This window comes from Parus major, chromosome 17 (genome assembly GCF_001522545.3).
Source record: "Parus major isolate Abel chromosome 17, Parus_major1.1, whole genome shotgun sequence".
Taxonomy (NCBI): domain Eukaryota; kingdom Metazoa; phylum Chordata; class Aves; order Passeriformes; family Paridae; genus Parus; species Parus major.
The window spans coordinates 9,425,078-9,442,341 of NC_031785.1; the positions used below are offsets into that span (position 1 = coordinate 9,425,078).

A 17,264-nucleotide genomic window follows, 5' to 3' on the forward strand; every position below is an offset into this window, starting at 1 on the left:
GCCCTCGGTTTTCCCAGGAAACTGGATTATCCACTCAGACTCCCCAAAAACATTCACCCCTTGGAGCCTGAGCCATCCCAGGCCAAGGCAGAAGGTCCTCATAAGGACTGTCATTTTATTTTTAAAACTCAAAAAAAACCACAAAAAGAATAATCATTTATATTGATTTTATTTTAGAAACATCCAAAAATAGCATGATTTTTCTTTAGCAAAAGCTCTTGTTTTCATTATTAATATGAATCTTCATGTAACAGTGCTCCAGAATGTTTGCTAAAATACACATTCACCCTTGAGAAGGGGGTTTCTAAACAGCAAAGTTCTCATCTGCTGGACCTCATTTAGTTGCAGCACTGTTACACTGTTGCTGGTGTTTCTTTCCCTCCAGACAACTCATTCTTTAGGACCCTCAAAGACAAACCATGCAAGCTAAAAGTTACTGATCTAGTTTAAGCTGGTTTTTTGTTTCTAGGAATAGAGAAAATGCTCCAGAAAGGGTGTTTTGCTGATAGTTCACAGTGAAAAAAAAAAGAGAGCTAATGGAGCAACCATGAGAAATCCTGCAGCCATTCCTGGAGGTAGGTAGGGCAATGCTGTTAAGATTTTGGTATTCTGTTCTTATTTTAAACTTAAAAAGATGTCAAGAAACACCACTTAAACTTTTTGGAGGTTTTGATCTTAAAGCTGTTCACCTTTTAAAAACTGAGCTTGACTTTGGACCTAAAGGTGGCTCTGTGGAGAGCAGAAGGCATGAGCTGGATACTGAGAGGCCATGGGGGTGGTTGAGTGGCACTAAAACATGGTGGGGTCACTACAGGATTTATCTAAACCAGGGTGTGCTCAGCTGGGAATGATGGAGTCTGCAGTCAGGTGATGAGTCTGATGCAAAATGATGGAGAAGCACCAGGATCCTCACAAGGAGGATGCCACAGCGCTTCCCATCACTCCAGGCAGTTTGCACTTCCTTCTGAACCAGAACTTCTGTCTGTTAAACATCACTGTGAGCACATTGCAGTGTCTGGCCTGGCTGAGCTCTTCTCCAGAGGCACACCCATCACACAACCAAGCTCAGGGGCTTTTCTGAGACATTCATGAAACCTTCTGATCACTTACTGGGTCTGCACAGCAGCACAGGCGAGTGTTTTGTGAGGGAAGCAGAACAGGCTTAACAGATCCATTGTGAAATGCAAACCAGCCTTGAAAGGATTCAGATCTGAGGTACAAAGCAGCAGCCTGTGAGAGGAGGGCTGTTCCACTTGGAACTGGTACATTAAGGGAAAAACTAAATAAACATGTCTGGGCATGACCACAGGCCTCTAAGCAAAGGCTCCCCTCTGTGCTGAAAATACAACACCAGGAATTCCATCAGTGTTGGCCTTGAAGAACTCCCAAGCTCAGCAGTAAGATGGGGAAGCCCAGCAGAAGTTACAGTGTTAAGTTCAGCTGTCGTTCTCAGTTCAGGAGTTTTCCTCCCTCTTTCCTTGGGACTGGTCAATGCAAACTTTCAGCTGTTCTTTCGGATGGAGATCGAGGACTTGGCACATCTGGAGGGGTCACCAGGCTCATCTCCCACTTCCAGACGTGGAGGATGTTGTCATAGAAAGAACAGGTGGCTACAATGCTCATTTCTTTGGGGCTGTCTGGAGACCTGGCTGAGTCACTGCCTCTGTCCAGGCCCATTCCATTGGGTCTCTTGGTTCCTGAGTCAGAGCTGCTGGCTGACCCCAGATCTGCCCCTTGGGCAGCCAAATCTAAACTTCCCTTTAAACCAGAGCCTTTGACCAGTCCAGGATCCCCAGCCAGCTTTGGCTCTGCCCCTGCTGTGAGTGCCACAGCAGGGCTTTCACTCTCCTCCTCCAGGACTACATCAAAAGTAGCTGTAGGAGACTCATAAATTATCTTCAGGTTCTGGACCTGCAAATTCAGCCTCTCGTCTCCTTGCCCTGATGCTCCCACGAGCTCCTCCGAAGGCTGGCACGCAGCAGCAAGGTCCTGGCCTGCAGGCAAGGAATCCCTCGGACACAGCCTTGACCAGTCAGCCCCGTAGGCCAAGGAATTGTGCAGGACATAGGATGACAGGATGATACATTCCTCTGTGTTTTCCGCTTTAAAAAAAGAAAAAGATAAATGAAATTATTTAAAAACCAAGTTGTGGTTTTTTTCATGCTATTCTGGATTAACCAGGCTGCAAAGCACTTCCTTCCCGAGGCAATAACTGATTTTCCAGCAGGTCAGTGACTCCTGCTAAAAGGAAAGCACCATCTGACAGCCAGAAGCACCTCTCTGAACCATCACAGTGAATACAAACCCAGAACGGTTGTGCCCTCACACCAAACACAAAGGCTTTCCTCCCGTGAAAAGAACTTATGAGAGATTTACACACAGATAGTGACACTGAGATGGAGTTAATACATCACCTCAGTCCTTCCAGCTCCCCCTGAACCTGGAGGCAGTGAAGGAGAGCAGCCCTGGAGCACCCCTGTTCCCTGGGCACTCACCCAGGCTCCCACGGCAGTCGAGGATCTTGAAGCCACTCTGCATGCAGGCTGCCAGGAGCACGAAATCACACGTGGGGTGCCACTTCAACCTCCACACCCCACCTTCCACGTGGGTGTCAGCCAGCGGCTGCCTCATGTTCCGGGTGTCCCACAGCAGCACGTGCTCGTCGTAGCTGGGGACACACCACAAACAGGCAGAAAAGCAGCACAGCTGAGTCAGGGCACAGAAGAAAGGTAGGAAAGACCATGTGCTCTGCACCACATGGAATTTCTGAAGAGGCAGCAGCACTTTCAGGTAACAGGAGATTGGTCACACCAGGGAAGAGCAGCTGAAAGGGACTCACCTGCCTGTGGCCAGGAGATTCTCCCGGTGGGGACTGCACTGAATGCTGCACACACCCATGGAATGTCTGCAGAGGGAAGAGACAGCAATTTGAGAAGGGCTTCTTCCTTGAATTTCAAGGATTTTGAGTCCACATTATTTCATCAAGGTGTCTCAAGAGTGGTTAGCTAAAATTGCACTCCAGTGACCCACCCAAACAGAGTTCCATCTGCACAGTCCAACAGCCTTCCCAGGGACAAAAGCTGTTGAAGTTGTTTTGATGAAAAAAATTATATATGTCTCCATTTCCCAAGGGAAGCAGAACCAGGATCCGCTGTCACTGCACATCTCTGAATTCAGTGGTTTGGGGAGGGGCAGGGCAGCAGCGTCCCCACCCCACTGCTGGAGGGCTGGGTGTGGACAGGTCTCACTTACCTCCTGCTGGTGAAGACTGGAGCCTCCGGACTGCACCTGGTGTCCCAGCCCTTGAGCAGGCTGTCATCCCCTCCTGCCCAGGGACAAAACACTGTGACCCTCAGCACCAGCCCTGAGCGTGGAGCAAGGCAGTGCCGAGGGTCTGCAGCCTCCTCCCGAGGGGCAGCTCCAGTCTCTGCTCTGGGACAGGGACAGGGAACGGCTGGAGCTGGGCCAGGCCAGGCTCAGGCTGCAGATCAGGGCAAGGTTCTTCCCCCAGAGGCTGCTGGCACTGCCCAGGCTCCCCAGGGAATGGGCACGGCCCCGAGGCTGCCAGAGCTCCAGGGATGCCCAGGGTGGGATGTTGGGGGGTCTGGGCAGGAACAGGAGCTGGGCTGGGTGATCCTGGGGGTCCCTCCTGCTCAGGGCAGTCTGTGACACACGGCTGATGCTTTCCAGCCCTGGGCTTTCACAGAATTTAACAGCCACACCAAAAATCACATTGAGGCTCCCAATACCCATCACCACAGAAAACACACGTGGTATCAATACGGTGGTACCCTCCCCTTCGGTAAGAAAAAAAATTGTAAGTCATAAAGACTTGGGCTCAAACACTGGCCTCTCCTAATTAACTCCAAACACTTTCCACCATCAAGAAAAGAAGCCTTTCACCCCTAACCAGAGGCCCCAGCTCTTTCAAGAGGTGATGCAAGCAGCACACCCAACCCTGGAAAGTAAAAACCCAAGGAACACGTCCCTAAACAAGGGGCCCCCTCCCCAACAGCCCCCAAGGAGATTCCCATCCCATCCAGACCTGAATACACAATATCAGTGTCCCAGTAATTAAAAGCAGCAATCCAGGCCTCAAATTTGTGAGCTTCCCACTGGTTCAGGACGTGTACAGAAGGAGCAGATTCATCTATGGAGAAAAGATTCAGCTTCCCCTCTGAATCACTGCTGATCACTCTTAAAGGACATCCACTACAGCAGGGTACACAAAAAATATTAGGAATTACTGCAACAATCAGATATTTTGGTTCAACTAAACACTGACAGAGACTGGCAGCATGGTGGCAGGAATGACACAATCATACATTTCTTTTCAGCTTCATCTTAAAATCACCTGCCCCAGTGACCACCACTCCCTGCTATCACAGGGAGCAACCACTCACACCCATGCCAGGGGAAGAACCACTATGGCATTGTCTTTCTCAGAATGCAAAACTTGACTTCTAACATGTTTCACATTACATCACTAAACAAATTCCATGTGAAGAGGGTTTGTTGTTTTTTTTTCCTCCAAGTCAGACTGACAATGCCCTTTCAGAACCTCTTCCCTCTTCTGGAGTACAAAGAGATGTTTTATTTCCTTGCTATCACTGAAACCCAAAGCACTGGCTGATCCTGACCTTTCCTGCTCTTTTCCTGTGCCACAGTACAGTTACAGTTTCTAGACACAATGACCTTGGAGCACTGGCAAATGTTTTGCAATTGCCAGTGCACAGATTTTCTGTCATTCCCTGACATGAACTAGGTCCCTTCTGTTTGGTTACCTGCAACTGCAGGCACTGCTTTGGTGGCCTGGGACTTCTTTCCAGTTCTCTATCAAATGATTCAACCACACTAAATCTCCCAAATTCCCACATAAGAGATACAGGGCCACCCCTTCCTGCAGAGATGTGAACAATGTACACAAGGAGAAGTTATTGGTCTCTGAAGTGACAACAATGACAGTTTTAAAGGGGTGTTTCATCATGACATCATTTATCACAAAGGACAGAGACAAAAAGCAGGAATGTAAGAAGAAAGTCTAACTGGCAATTCTACTTACTCATTAAACAGGACACACAGAAACAGCTTTAATTAGTAAATCTGCCCTACAGCATTAAGCAATGACTTCTGACAGTTGTCCCACACACCCTGGCCTCCAGCCCCAGCCTCCATCTCCCGTCCTCACCATTGCTCTCGCCCAGTGGACCAGTCCAAGGACAGGGCCAGTCGCTGTGCCCCGAGATCCACCCTGAAGCGTGGCTCCAACATGCAGCTGTTCTTCTACTGGAAACAAAAGGAATGGATTAAGACTGGGAGGACAGCAGGCACATAGCAGCAGGTGCACTGCTTCCCACAGCGGGTTTTCCAGAGACTGATGAGGAAATGAGGGTCCCACAGCACTGTACAATCGCCCAGTGCTGGCTGAGGGGCAAACGTGCACACACACGATCACACCCTTCTGCTGCTCATCTCCCACCAAACCTCCCTTAAACTCTGCTTCTTCTCAGGGAGTGATGAGGTCCAGCAGAAGTGATGACCTGACTGCTGAATTCCCTTACAGACTGGCCTCTGCTTTCTTTGCTCTGTGAGAATGGCTCTGATCACTCTCTTCTCTCACCACCGAAAGAAACCACTCCAAAAATCCTCCCTGCTTCTACCCAGTTTGCACCTTCTGCTGTTTCCCAGTTAGGCTGTGCTTGTTTCCAGGGTTTGCTTCTGCCTTCCTCTTGGCTCTCCTCCCGACTTTGCAGGTGGGTAGAGCCCAACCCAACTCTCTGCTGCCATGAACAAGTTCACTGAATTTATGACAATCATCAGAAGACAAAAGCATTAAAAAAGCTAAGCACACTGAGGAAGCCATGGAAACCACATAGCTTTACTGCAAGCCTATGCACACTACTAGTAAATGTGGAGATGTATCAAACTTGGGTTAAAACCAGCTTCAGCAGCAGGCATTGCCATCCACCCACCTCACTTCCAGTCAGGTGGCAAAATTCCACAGCACCTATGGAGTTTGCGATGCCAACCATGGGATGTTCTGCAACAGGAATGTGGCACCTGAAAGATCAAATTAAACAAGTCTCCAATGTCCATCTTTCTTGTATTTTAGGAAGAGAGCAAAGCCATCACTTCCATTCCAACATGCACAAGGAGAAGGTATGTGATTAAAGCAATCTCACATTAAGAAAATCTCAGGCTCCTCAAGTTCCCACACAGCTTTGTGGATTCTGTACAGGGGAGATCTACTATATGTTATTATATAAATAAATGAGGTACAAAGTCATGACCAGCCAAGTGAGCAGAAAGCATAAAACAGAAAGAAGGCAGTCTTTGCTCATTGGAGCAAACTGGAAAGTATTTCCCTCCAAGAAGTCAGGAATTGTTCCATTAGTAACTATTGCTGTTGCTGCCATGCCAAAAAAGGATCCCTGGAGGATCAGAGTGTGCTGCTGTGGCACCGAGCCTGGCCAGCGTTACCATTTGATGTCCAGGATGGCAGCCGTGTCGATGCGCTGGATCTCGGTCAGAGGGATGTACGGCTGCTCCTCGTTGTAGTGGTACAGGTAGAGCCGCCCCGTCCGGTCACAGGCCCCATTGCTCCCTCGGGAATCGCTCTGTGGCAAACACGGGAAAGAAAAGGGCAAGCTCAGCCGCGCTTCTGCCTCCGCTCCCGAGATCCCGATAGGAGCGAGGAGCAGGCGGAAGCTCCCACTTGTCCAGTCCCAGCCTATTCGGGGCCGGCCACGCTCACGGGGGAGCCTCTCTGCCCCCACTTGAGCCACCCCAGCCCAGCGGGGACCGGCAGGACCGAGGATGGGGCTCAGAGACAGGGATGGGAGTTCGTCCCGGAACGGTGCCGGCCGGGCGGGGATGGGGACGTGGACTCGCTCCGGAGCGGGGCCGGGCTCACCTGGTCGGGCGGGCGCAGGTGGTAGGTGCCGCAGGCCAGGATGCTGTGCCAGCCCTCCACCGGGCACCACTCCACCGCGTCCGCGCTGAACTCCGTGTCCACCACCTGCAGCGTGCGCGTCCTGCACGGCGCGGCCATCGCGGGCCGGGCCCTGCTGCGCCGCCGGGGCGGCTCCCAGGAGGCTCCGGGGAGGCGGTGCCGCCGCCCGTCTGCTTCCCGGTCAGGGCGGGCCCGGGGCGGAGCTGCTCCCGCCGAGCCGCCTCTTCCCCCGGCCGGGCTCCGCTCGCCTGCCCGAGCCCCTTCCCAACGCGTCCTTGCCGAGGGAAAGGGCTGCGGCTCCAGCGCCCTCCCGGTGAGGGAGCCCTGTCCTGAATCCGGCAGCTGCTCACGGGAGAAAAGCGGGATCAGCTTCTCCTCGCCATCCTCCCAGCGCCTCGCTTCCCCCCCGGCAATTCCCGAGGAGACACGGGCTGGTACCGCTGGTACCTCGGAGCGATGCTGGTCCCTGCTCTGCGCCTTTCCGTTTCCCAGGCGGAGATCGGCTCCTGCACACTCGGGATCTCATCCCGCAGCCATTCCCAGCGCTCCCTCCTCTCCTGGATTGCCGCTGTTCCCCTGGCGGAAATCCCGCAGACCCAAAGGGCTCACTGCTGAGTGAAACCAGCCCAGGCCTGGCCGTTTGGTGTTTTCCCATAACCATCTATTGGCACGGAATTTCATCTCCCACTCTCTCATAACATCCTTCTGCAATTCACTCAGCCTTTAGGATGGTATTAATACACTGAATAACCTCATTCAGTGGATGTTGTCAGTTCCATTATACATTCCTTTCTTTCTATTTTTTTTTTAAATATATTGGGCATCCAGCTGTTTACTTCCCACCACCAAAAAACTCCTCCCTTCTACTCTTCCTCTCCCATCTTAAATAGTTGTTTTTCTATGTGATAAACATGATTTCCCTTTTTGACCAGCAGCTTTTTTTCCTTAAGTGCCTTGAGCAAAGTCATCAGTAAATGCAGTTCAGACTGTCCCAACCAAATCCCCCTTTCCCTGCTCGTTGATGCCTGGAATTGAAGCAATTTCAGTAAAGTTTTGAAGCATGATTTCCTTGTACAAAACCCACAGTGACTCCTCCTCGGTATTCACCCATTAATGCAGCATCACAGCATCCATGAATTTGCAAAGTGCTGGTGGCTGTAGTTTGAAATTCCTTGAAATTCCACAGAAGCTGCTGTGACATTTGCTGTGACATTGTACCAAGGGAGAGGTCACCATCCCAGCTGGGTGCTCAGCTTATTCATCCCTGAGCTCCCTCAGAGCCGTAGGTGGCACCGTCTGGTCCTGGCAACTTGTTGCTGCTCATTTCAGCTGAACTTTAATCTCTCCTCAAAGCACTTCTGTTCTGAACAGATTCTCTGCTGAGCTCTCCATATGGAAGCATTCCTGTGTGAACTCCACCAGCTCTTTCACAGGGAACACATATGCAAACAACTCCCTGCATTTTCTTCTGCTGAGCCTTTCATCTTCAGGTCAGTTCTGAAAGTCCTTCCCTTTGCTGTGCATCAGTCTCTGCTGACTCCAGCAGTCCCCCTGCTCCTGATTTTTTCAAAACTACTCATGCAAATTTTATGACTTGAACATGTGCATTTCATTTCAAGAAAAGAATTAATGATTCCTTTAAAAAAAAGATTTCCCATTAGAGGAAAATTGGATTGGGTCCTGCTTGGTTTTTTTATATTGAAGGGCATTTTGGGTTGCCTGAACAGAAAAGTTACAGTCTAACTGTGGTTTGAGTGGCAACTTGACCAGGTGCCTTCAAGTGAACTTCCAGCAGGAAGTTCCAGAAGTTCTTTACTATTTCCCAAGATGCTTAAAGCCAAAGGATGAAAACCCACCAAAATGTTAATGATTCAGAACTTCCTGTGCAGATATTAGAAACAGAATATAATATTGGAAGTCCACAGCAGATCCATTTTCTAACAAACTGAATACAAGCAAGACCAACATTGCAACACTAAGTAGCAAAGTGAATCCTGATTGAAAAAAATCAAAATTCTAAACGGCTTTTACAAAAAAACTTTCACTAAGCACTCCAAGAAAGGCTCTGCATTAAGCACTCAGCAGCTCACATTCTTCTACTCTGAAGCACAACTAGCACCTGGCACTAAATTATCCATTTAGTTCTTCATAAACTCAACTGATGTTCCTTACATTTCTAAGGCAAAAATGGAAAAAAAAGGTTATTCATGAAAAGAAAAACAGGCATGTGCTCTGCAAGGGAAATCCTCCTCCAATACTTCTACTCATTACATTAAAAAAAATAAAAAATCAGAAAGTGATTCTTGAATTGATGACAACTCTTAAAAAAGTGAATAAATAATTCAAATTACCCAGTATTAGATATTTAAACATCTCTGCACATGACTGGAGTGTTTGCTACGCTACGGGTAAGCCACGAGGGCAACCACATCCACACACAGCTGCTACCTGAGCTCCCCTACCGCTGCCTTCTGCACAAGGGCTTTGGAACAGAAAGCTGATCCAGCTTTCCTGAAAATCCTGGCTGCTCCAAGGCCCATCTGCAGCGGCCCCTCCAAGGGCTGCAGGGCCTGGACACTGATCCCAGAGGGTCCCCGTGCCCCACGCCAGCTCCTGGGGCACCGCTCCTGCCCTGCAGGGACTTCCTGCAGCCAGGGGTCACTGAGCTCTGAAGGCAGCTGGAAGGGAAGGGGAAAAAGCCAGAGAGCAGACATGGATTCATTCCAACCTTTACTTTGCTCTTTTTTTGTACTTTTTTTTTAAATAGAGCTTCCATGCAGAGTTCTCCAGAGTAAGTGCTGATGCCAAGTCTGCCCCGCCGGCCTTGGCACTGCCACAGACACTTCTGCCACATGGGAGGAAAAGCTTTTGCTACATGACTTTTGTTCTTTTTTTTTTTTTTTTTTTTAACTTTTAGGCCAACAACATGTTCTCATCTGAACATTACAGTTAATGAGTGCTATCAAGAATTCCTAACAAAAACTGTACATGAGTTTACAAACGTATTAACATATAAATAATGAGAAGCTTCCTGCCTGGAGCCTCCACAGTAGTCTTTTTGCTTGAGAATATAATACTGGAAGGGCAGACCCGATCCCTTTCCACAGCACCAGTCAGAGCTGGCTTAGTCCAGTCAGCCATTCTGCTCAAGCATCACAGGGTTTTTCTTCAGTGCCTCTGGCTTTGATAAGCAGTCTGTCATACTGTGCAAAAGCAAGAGTCCAATGCCTTTGGGAAGGAATCCTGCTGCTGAGAGGCCTCTGCCACCCGGTCATCGTTCTGGTCCGAGCTCCTGCTGGAAGGTCCTTTTCTTCTCCCGACAGTGTTTCTTGTGAGCAGGCCAGTCCTTCTGCTGGCACTGCGAGCCGCAGTACCGCGCCACCTGGCAGCGGCCACAGATGTTGAATTCACGTAACTGGGAACAAAAGATGGTGTTAGAGGGGCTGCTCAGTGCTCAGGAGAACCTCAGCAGCGCTCCCAGGAGACACCCCAGCAGCTTTCCCAAGGAGCTTCATGACCAGGTCTTCCACGCCTGTCACAAACAGCTGACAGGACAAAGCTGAACAGCCTGAAGCTGAAGGAGGGCAGGGTTAGAGGGAAATTGGGAAGAAATCCTTCCTGTGAGGCCCTGGCACAGCATCCAGAGAAGTTATGGGTACCCCTGGATCCCTGCAAGTGTCCTAGGCCAGGCTGGATGGGCTTGGAGGAACTTGGGATGGTGGAAGGTGTCCCTGCCATGGGATGAGATGAATTGTAAAGTCCCTTCCAACCCAAATCAGCCTGGGATTCTATGAAACACAAACATCTCACCATGAGCTTCAGAAAACCACAAGGCTTTGAAGCAATTTCTGTGGCTAACCATTCATTTTTGAAATGGGCTTAATAAAGATAATATTGGAGCATTACACATTTGTTGTCACAATGCTGCTGTTTTGTCAACTTCAGTCCTGTTTTAAACTACAAACACCTGAAATTCAGAAATTATCAGGAGGGCTGCACAAGTCCTCAGCCGTTGCCAAACTTATTGTTACCCAGGGAGTTTTGGGCACAGACAAATAAAAGGCAGAGCTACCTCTGTTTCAAATACAGGGAATTCAAGATCATTTTTACAAATATTCCCTTTCCCAAAGCAGAAAGTGGAACACAATGGGTTTAGCCTACTCAGCATCTGCTATCACAAGAAAAGCCCTTGTTTATAGATAAGGCATCTGTGTGACAGAGGCACAGCCCTTGCACAGCTCATTCTCTCACTCCTGATGTTGCTTTATCTTCCTCCAGCAGAACTTTTCCTCCCAGCTCTCCCCTGAATGAAGGCCAGTGCAATTCACCTTCTGCTCAGGAAATGGTAACCAGGTTATTTTTTCATTCCACAACCATCCAAACCCTCTCACAATGTTTCCTGCTGCCTCACACAGCTGCACACTTGCTCCCTGCACACCAATTCAAACCCATATTCCCTCCAACTGAAAATGATCACAGGGTCTGGAGGTTCAAGCCAAAGAAAACCTGAATGGAAGAAAATTATTGCTTTTAGCCACTGAATGGCTCATGTAAAGCTCTACATTTTAAATAACAAATAAATCCCTACACACACCATTAGCCTTGCATTCCATGCTCTCTGAACCCACCTGTTTTTCAATCATTGTGCAGGGAGGGTAGTGACATTCATAGTAAGTGCAGGAGTTCTCTTCCTCCTCCACAACATCCCCATTAGCATTGTAATATCTGGTTACATTCAGGACAGGAAACTGCTCTTCTATGGGGTCTGTAGGAAGCTGTTGGATTGCCAGCCAGTACAGACTTTGTTCCCTGGAAAAAAAACAAGTGCAAGTTTGGTGTATTAATTTCTAATAATCATACAGAGAAACTGATTCCAAATTTATTAATAAATTAAGTAGGGTTAACATTGTATTTAGCCTTAAGCTGCACATACCACTCATATATATTGGGTATTTTTAAGGTTATTTTAGCTTAAGTGCAAACCCCAAAAGGTTAAGTGTATCAATCAAAAAACATTTACATTGAGCAAAATTAACTCTGTGCAAAATTATTCACACAAAGTCAAAATTAATTTCTGGTTTGAAGTCTGTTTCTTGTTCATGAATCCCCAACATCACATGGAGCATTTGTAATTCACTACAACTTCTCAAAATCAGTTTAATCAGCTCTAAACACCCCAATCCTGAAGCTGCTGCTGCTAGTGTTTCAGGAGAAGAGTGTGATGTGAAGTCTGTGGGTCTCCCACTGTTTGCCATCACTGATTATCCAGATCCATCCTGGCTTGAAGAGCTCGGAATGAAACCCAACCTGTGGAAGCTGCTGGAAGCTGAGCCCAGAACTCGCCCTGAGTGAGCCCAACCCCAACTCACAACTTCCACCATGAGCATCCTGCAGCTGCCCCAGGTCACGCTGGAATTTGAGTGCCTGAGGGGCTGAAGGCAGTGAGATGTGCAGGATTCCCTGAGGATCTGCTCAGCTGGGAGGGAACAGAGGCTCCCTGATCCTCCTGGCACAACCCCAAGGGTGAGACCATCCCTGCACCAGGACAGGACTGCCCCAGGACAGACTGACGTGTAAAGCATCCAAAGTTAAATCAAAAAGACTCTGCCAAGGCAAAAATCACTACAGGAAGGAGGTAACATTTGAAGAGATTTTATTTTCCCTGCCAGGTGCTGCCATACCTTTGTTTGCTAGAGATTTCCTCAGCCTTGGGCTTCCACCCCCACGGGACGAGGCGCAGATTGTCCAGGCGGTTGTCCACGGTCACAGAGTTCAGATGCACCACCTGAAAGCCAGGAGCAATCCCTCCCCGGTGCCTCTCCCTGCAGGAGACAAAACCAACCTGAAGGTCAGTGGTGAACAGGAATAGCTAAAAAACAAAGGATCACAGCAATTCCAGAGGCAACGTGAGTTGGGATCTGCTGGCACTGAGCTGCCTCAGACAGGGCAACTCCCAGGAGAAAGTGCCTTTTTCCAGCAGGTGATTTCAGTTAGAAATTAGCTGAATCAAAATGCAGAATATACAGTAACTTTAAGCATACTGCTTAGTTCCAGAGTCTTCCAGTTACTGCTAGAGATCCATGGAATTACAGTGTTCATTGAAAGGTGCCAATACTGGTTTATTATTGTCATAGGAAATTCTATCAGACACATTTGTTTAAGTGTGGCGCTGGTGTGGAGTCACAGGGCTTATTATTTATCAAGAAACATCTCTGAGCAGCAACAGGACAGGGGTTTCACTAAGTATGCAAAAGCTTTTTAGACTCTAATTGTGTGTAACACACTGAAAGTCTCAAATGATTCCACAATTGACCAAGAAACACCCTAAAGTTGCTCAAAACCCAAGGCAGGACTACAGGGGAAAATCTTCCCTACTGCCTTCTAAGAGCTTCCATTTCCCCTTCCCCCTTTTTTTCACCTCTCCTTTCTCTGTTTCATCAAGTTCACTGTCAAACACCCTCCCCAGGCACAACTGACCATCCCAGCTCATCCAAACTGAGCAGGAAGGACAGGCTGAGGAGAGCCTGCCTTGTCCCTTGCAGAAGGGGCAGAGGAACAGCCTCAGCAATGCAGCCAAAACTCCTGCAGAGCTGGAGCTTCTGCCTCCCCCTGCAAAACCCTTCCCTCAGGACTTTTCATGGAATTATTTGGATTCTGTTCTTTTGGTATTTCAGCAGCTCAGAACCCAGGGCTGGGATACAACTGCAGACGCAGCAATTCCAAGCACCAGGAACCAGAACTGAGCCTGTTATAGGCAGCAAGATAGCAACTGCTCTTAAAAAAAACCCTTAAAAACCCCCAGAAATCAGGTCTTGGATGTCTTTTTGAACATGCAGCTGGTATTACTTATGACTAATCCCCTGCTGCTGCTACTGTTCCCCAGGGAACATCTCTACACCCAGCAGAGCACAGAGCTGGGATTGCTCCACAGGGAATGGGTGAGGGGATGAGACTTCTGCAGACACATCCAAACCCTGCTCTGGGAGAGCCAAAACTCCATGTGGAAATCACAGCAAGCACCAGAGAGGCTGAAGAACCATCAGGAAGTTCCCTCTGTAAGAATTTTTGCAGCTCATGTTGGGGATTTCCAGCTCTTGGTTGCCTTTTGATCCCACAGTTGCCTCTGCACAGGGCAGGGGAGCTCTGGGAGAAGGTCCCTGTCACTGCTGCAGCTCCAGGCTTTCTATCCCAAGGGCCTCATGACATCAGCAAAGATACCTGCTTAACTAGAGAAAAAAAATTCAAAAAATCTATTTTACTTCCATCTACCACATGCTACTCACTGATCTCAAACCAGAAGCAAACAATTGGGTTGGTTTTTCATGTTTTTGGGGATTCATGTGCAGAGAACAACTGAATTACAGACCTACACCTGCAGTAATCCATGTTCTTTGGTCTGCATTCATCCAAGCAGTGCCCTGGGAAGTGCAATCACTGCCAGGCTCTGCCCAGCTCTCCTGACTCTCACAGGTCCCCAGCCTCCAGCACTGCCCCTCCTCACCAAGCAAAGGACCTGCCACTACTCTCCAGTCCTGGTTTGTGCTCAGAGCAGCCCCAAAAATGCTCTGTTTAGAAGGAACAGAAGCTTCTCAGCCCCTGCAGAGACTCAGCCACTGACCTGCAACACAAACACCTTCAGGAGCAAAAGGAATTCACAGGAACAGCAGAGATATTTTATATTTTCTAGTCTAAAAATCTGACTGCAACTTCAGAACTTCAGCTCTGCTTGTCTGGCAGCTGACACCTTCCTCTGTGCCTCTCCAAAATCCCCATTACACACAATCTCTCATTTTTAACCCCATGCTTGAGTGACACAATTTGAATTTCCTAACTGAATATGCTCAAATGACTTCCTAATTTGAGTAAAACAAGCCAGAATAAGCAATAGCTGGGCTGTGTCATAAACAAAGAGCTGGGCTGTCATCACTTGCACAGCCTTTAACAATTGGCCTGAATAATTTCCAGGTGCTGTTTAATGCTACTTACAGATAATAATTATGACTGTCTGAGGTTCACAGTTAGCAGCAGCTGTCAGTGATTTGCAGCCAATTCCGTAATTTCAACAAAGTTTTATGTGCCATAAGATTAAATATTAACAGACACAGGTTAAAATCCATATTTATAAGCAGATTGGAAATAATAATAATCATCTGATATGCTTCCTGTCTCCTTCCTCCTGTGCAGAGCCTGGTTCTAGGGGATAAAAGGTAACCTGGAACAATAAAGGGCATCCTGAGCACTGTGACGTCCAAGGATGTGGAACTGAATAGAAAATATGCTTAATTTTTCCAAAAAGGCTTTTAAAAGAAAAAAGATTTCTTCAGCAGATCCCATCTTTTCTACAAACCCATCAACGTATCCAGAAGGAGCAATGGATGAGCTCAGTGGGTGAGCTGCTCTCACAAATGAGGAAATTGGCCCCTGAAACTTAACATTCATCCTGTGAAGGATTTCAAGGATTTGCAGAGTATGGAAAATAAGATGCAGCAGCTGATATGAGCCATCAGCAGCATCACCTCAGGCAGTTTTGCTGAAAGCCATAAAAAAACACCTCAAAGTTTTAAGTTATCAGAAGTTAAAGCCCCACAACAAGCCTTCAAAGGTTTGTCTTCACCTATTAAATGGAGCAGCTGAAGTTTGGGCAGCATTTCTCAGGTGCACACAGGGTGTCCATGAACCACTCACCTGTCTCTGGAACATTTCACAGGCTGAGCCCTGTGAGAACTCTGCAAAACCAAGTCCTGTGGGCACCCAGTGCTGGGTTTCCACCTCTCCTGAGGGGACTTTGGTTACTAGAGGCAGAGAAATCACCCCACACAAGCTGCTGGCAGCAAACTGAACCCTTGGTTTTCCTGTCCCTGCAGTACCCACCAGAGCAGCTCGTGCAGGAGGCGGCCTGAGCCGCGGCCTCGGTTCTTGTCGAACGCGTAAGCGAAGATTTTAGCACCATTTCCATCAGCATCCACCTCCATCCGAGCCTAGAGGGAAGGGAAAAGCTGTGAGATCACCCCAGACGGGGCAGACAGCACCTGCTCCACTGGGATGTTCCCAACACTTCACACTTGTCCCTGCAGTCCCTTGAGCTGGGTGGGATCTGAGCTGTCTCACACCCGGGGCTGGGAGGAGATGCATGGATAGAGAGCAGCAGGAATGCAGCTGTGGGGCTGGGATTGGTGTCAGGATCCACACTCTGACCCTGTGCTGCCACCAGGGCTCTGCTTTCTGCACTGCCCCTAAACCCACCTCACTGGGAGAGCGAGGGGCTGGCATCCTTCCTGCAAGAAGGGATACATCTGGGACAGTCACAGTGTGTTACCAGCACCAGGACAGACACACAGTGCCTGCCAGAGGGGAGGAATGGACAAACAGGGAGTGCTCTGGCAGCAGCACTGCCCAAACTCCTAAAATTCCTAAGAGCAGCCCCAAAGCATCCACTGCACTGCAGAAATTCAGCAAATTATGGTCTCTCCTCCAAAAAAAGCCTCATTTGTTGAAGATTTTGTAATCATTGTCTTTCACTTTCAAAGCCTTGGTAGAACCCACTTACCCTCCTCTGGTGGATGTGGAAATGAAACACTTTTTTCTGGTCCCATAATCAGTTACAATAATACAGGTTTTCCTCATCCAAGACTAAGTACAGAGTAAACATTTTTAACATTTGCCAAACCATGCAAGGACAAATTACCAGTTCTCCAAATACATACAAATAATATGAAAATAAAAAACTACATAACAAATTAATGAATACATGTTTTAAAACAACACTCATCTAATTGGAAATAAAAAACAGAACCAGAACTTTTCCTGCTTGGAAGCCTCCAGCTTGGGACTTCAATAACTTAAAACTGGTTCTTTTTTTCCCCAATCAGGGGAGCTGCAGGCACAGCATTTCCCCGAGCTGTTTGGTTGGAGCACGAGGAAAGGGAAAAGCCCCAGCGGGAGCCCGAGCAGCGCCGGCCCCGGGGCAGCCCCGGGCGGGCAGGGGAGCCACAAAAACCGCTCAAATAACGCGAGGGGAGCGCGGGCGGCGGGCGGGGTCCCTCACCTCGAAGGAGTAGCTCTCCACCAGCGGGATGTCCTGCTCGTCGATCAGCGTGTACTTGGTCTGCAACACAACGAGAGCGCCGTCAGCGCGGCCCCGGAGTGCCCGGCACGGCTCGGGACCGCCCGGCACGGCCCCGGCTCCGCACGGCTCCCTAAGGCCCCGTGCGGGCCCGGCACGGCCCCAATGGTTTGCTAAGGCCCGGTAATGCACAGCACGGCCCGGCACAGCATGGCCCGTCCACCCGTCGGACAGACCCCGGGCCCCGGT

General features: G+C 48.8%; 2 protein-coding genes across 2 annotated transcripts; both read right to left on the reverse strand.

Annotated features, from left to right (window-relative positions):
• Positions 1 to 152: 152 nt before the first annotated feature.
• Positions 153 to 7,105, reverse strand: DPH7 (diphthamide biosynthesis 7). Its single transcript, XM_015645125.3, has 9 exons — positions 6,914 to 7,105; positions 6,481 to 6,617; positions 5,973 to 6,060; positions 5,189 to 5,283; positions 4,046 to 4,212; positions 3,253 to 3,325; positions 2,840 to 2,905; positions 2,496 to 2,668; positions 153 to 2,102 (listed from the first exon to the last, which is right to left on the reverse strand). Exons 1-9 carry the CDS (start codon positions 7,049 to 7,051, stop codon positions 1,489 to 1,491), a joined length of 1,551 nt encoding a protein of 516 aa, XP_015500611.1. The 5' UTR covers positions 7,052 to 7,105; the 3' UTR covers positions 153 to 1,488.
• Positions 7,106 to 8,842: 1,737 nt separating this feature from the next.
• On the reverse strand, positions 8,843 to 17,105 carry ZMYND19 (zinc finger MYND-type containing 19). The gene is made up of 5 exons (XM_015645127.3): positions 16,998 to 17,105; positions 15,824 to 15,930; positions 12,634 to 12,774; positions 11,581 to 11,761; positions 8,843 to 10,367 (listed from the first exon to the last, which is right to left on the reverse strand). Exons 2-5 carry the CDS (start codon positions 15,922 to 15,924, stop codon positions 10,224 to 10,226), a joined length of 567 nt encoding a protein of 188 aa, XP_015500613.1. The 5' UTR covers positions 15,925 to 15,930; positions 16,998 to 17,105; the 3' UTR covers positions 8,843 to 10,223.
• Between the last annotated feature and the right edge of the window lie 159 nt (positions 17,106 to 17,264).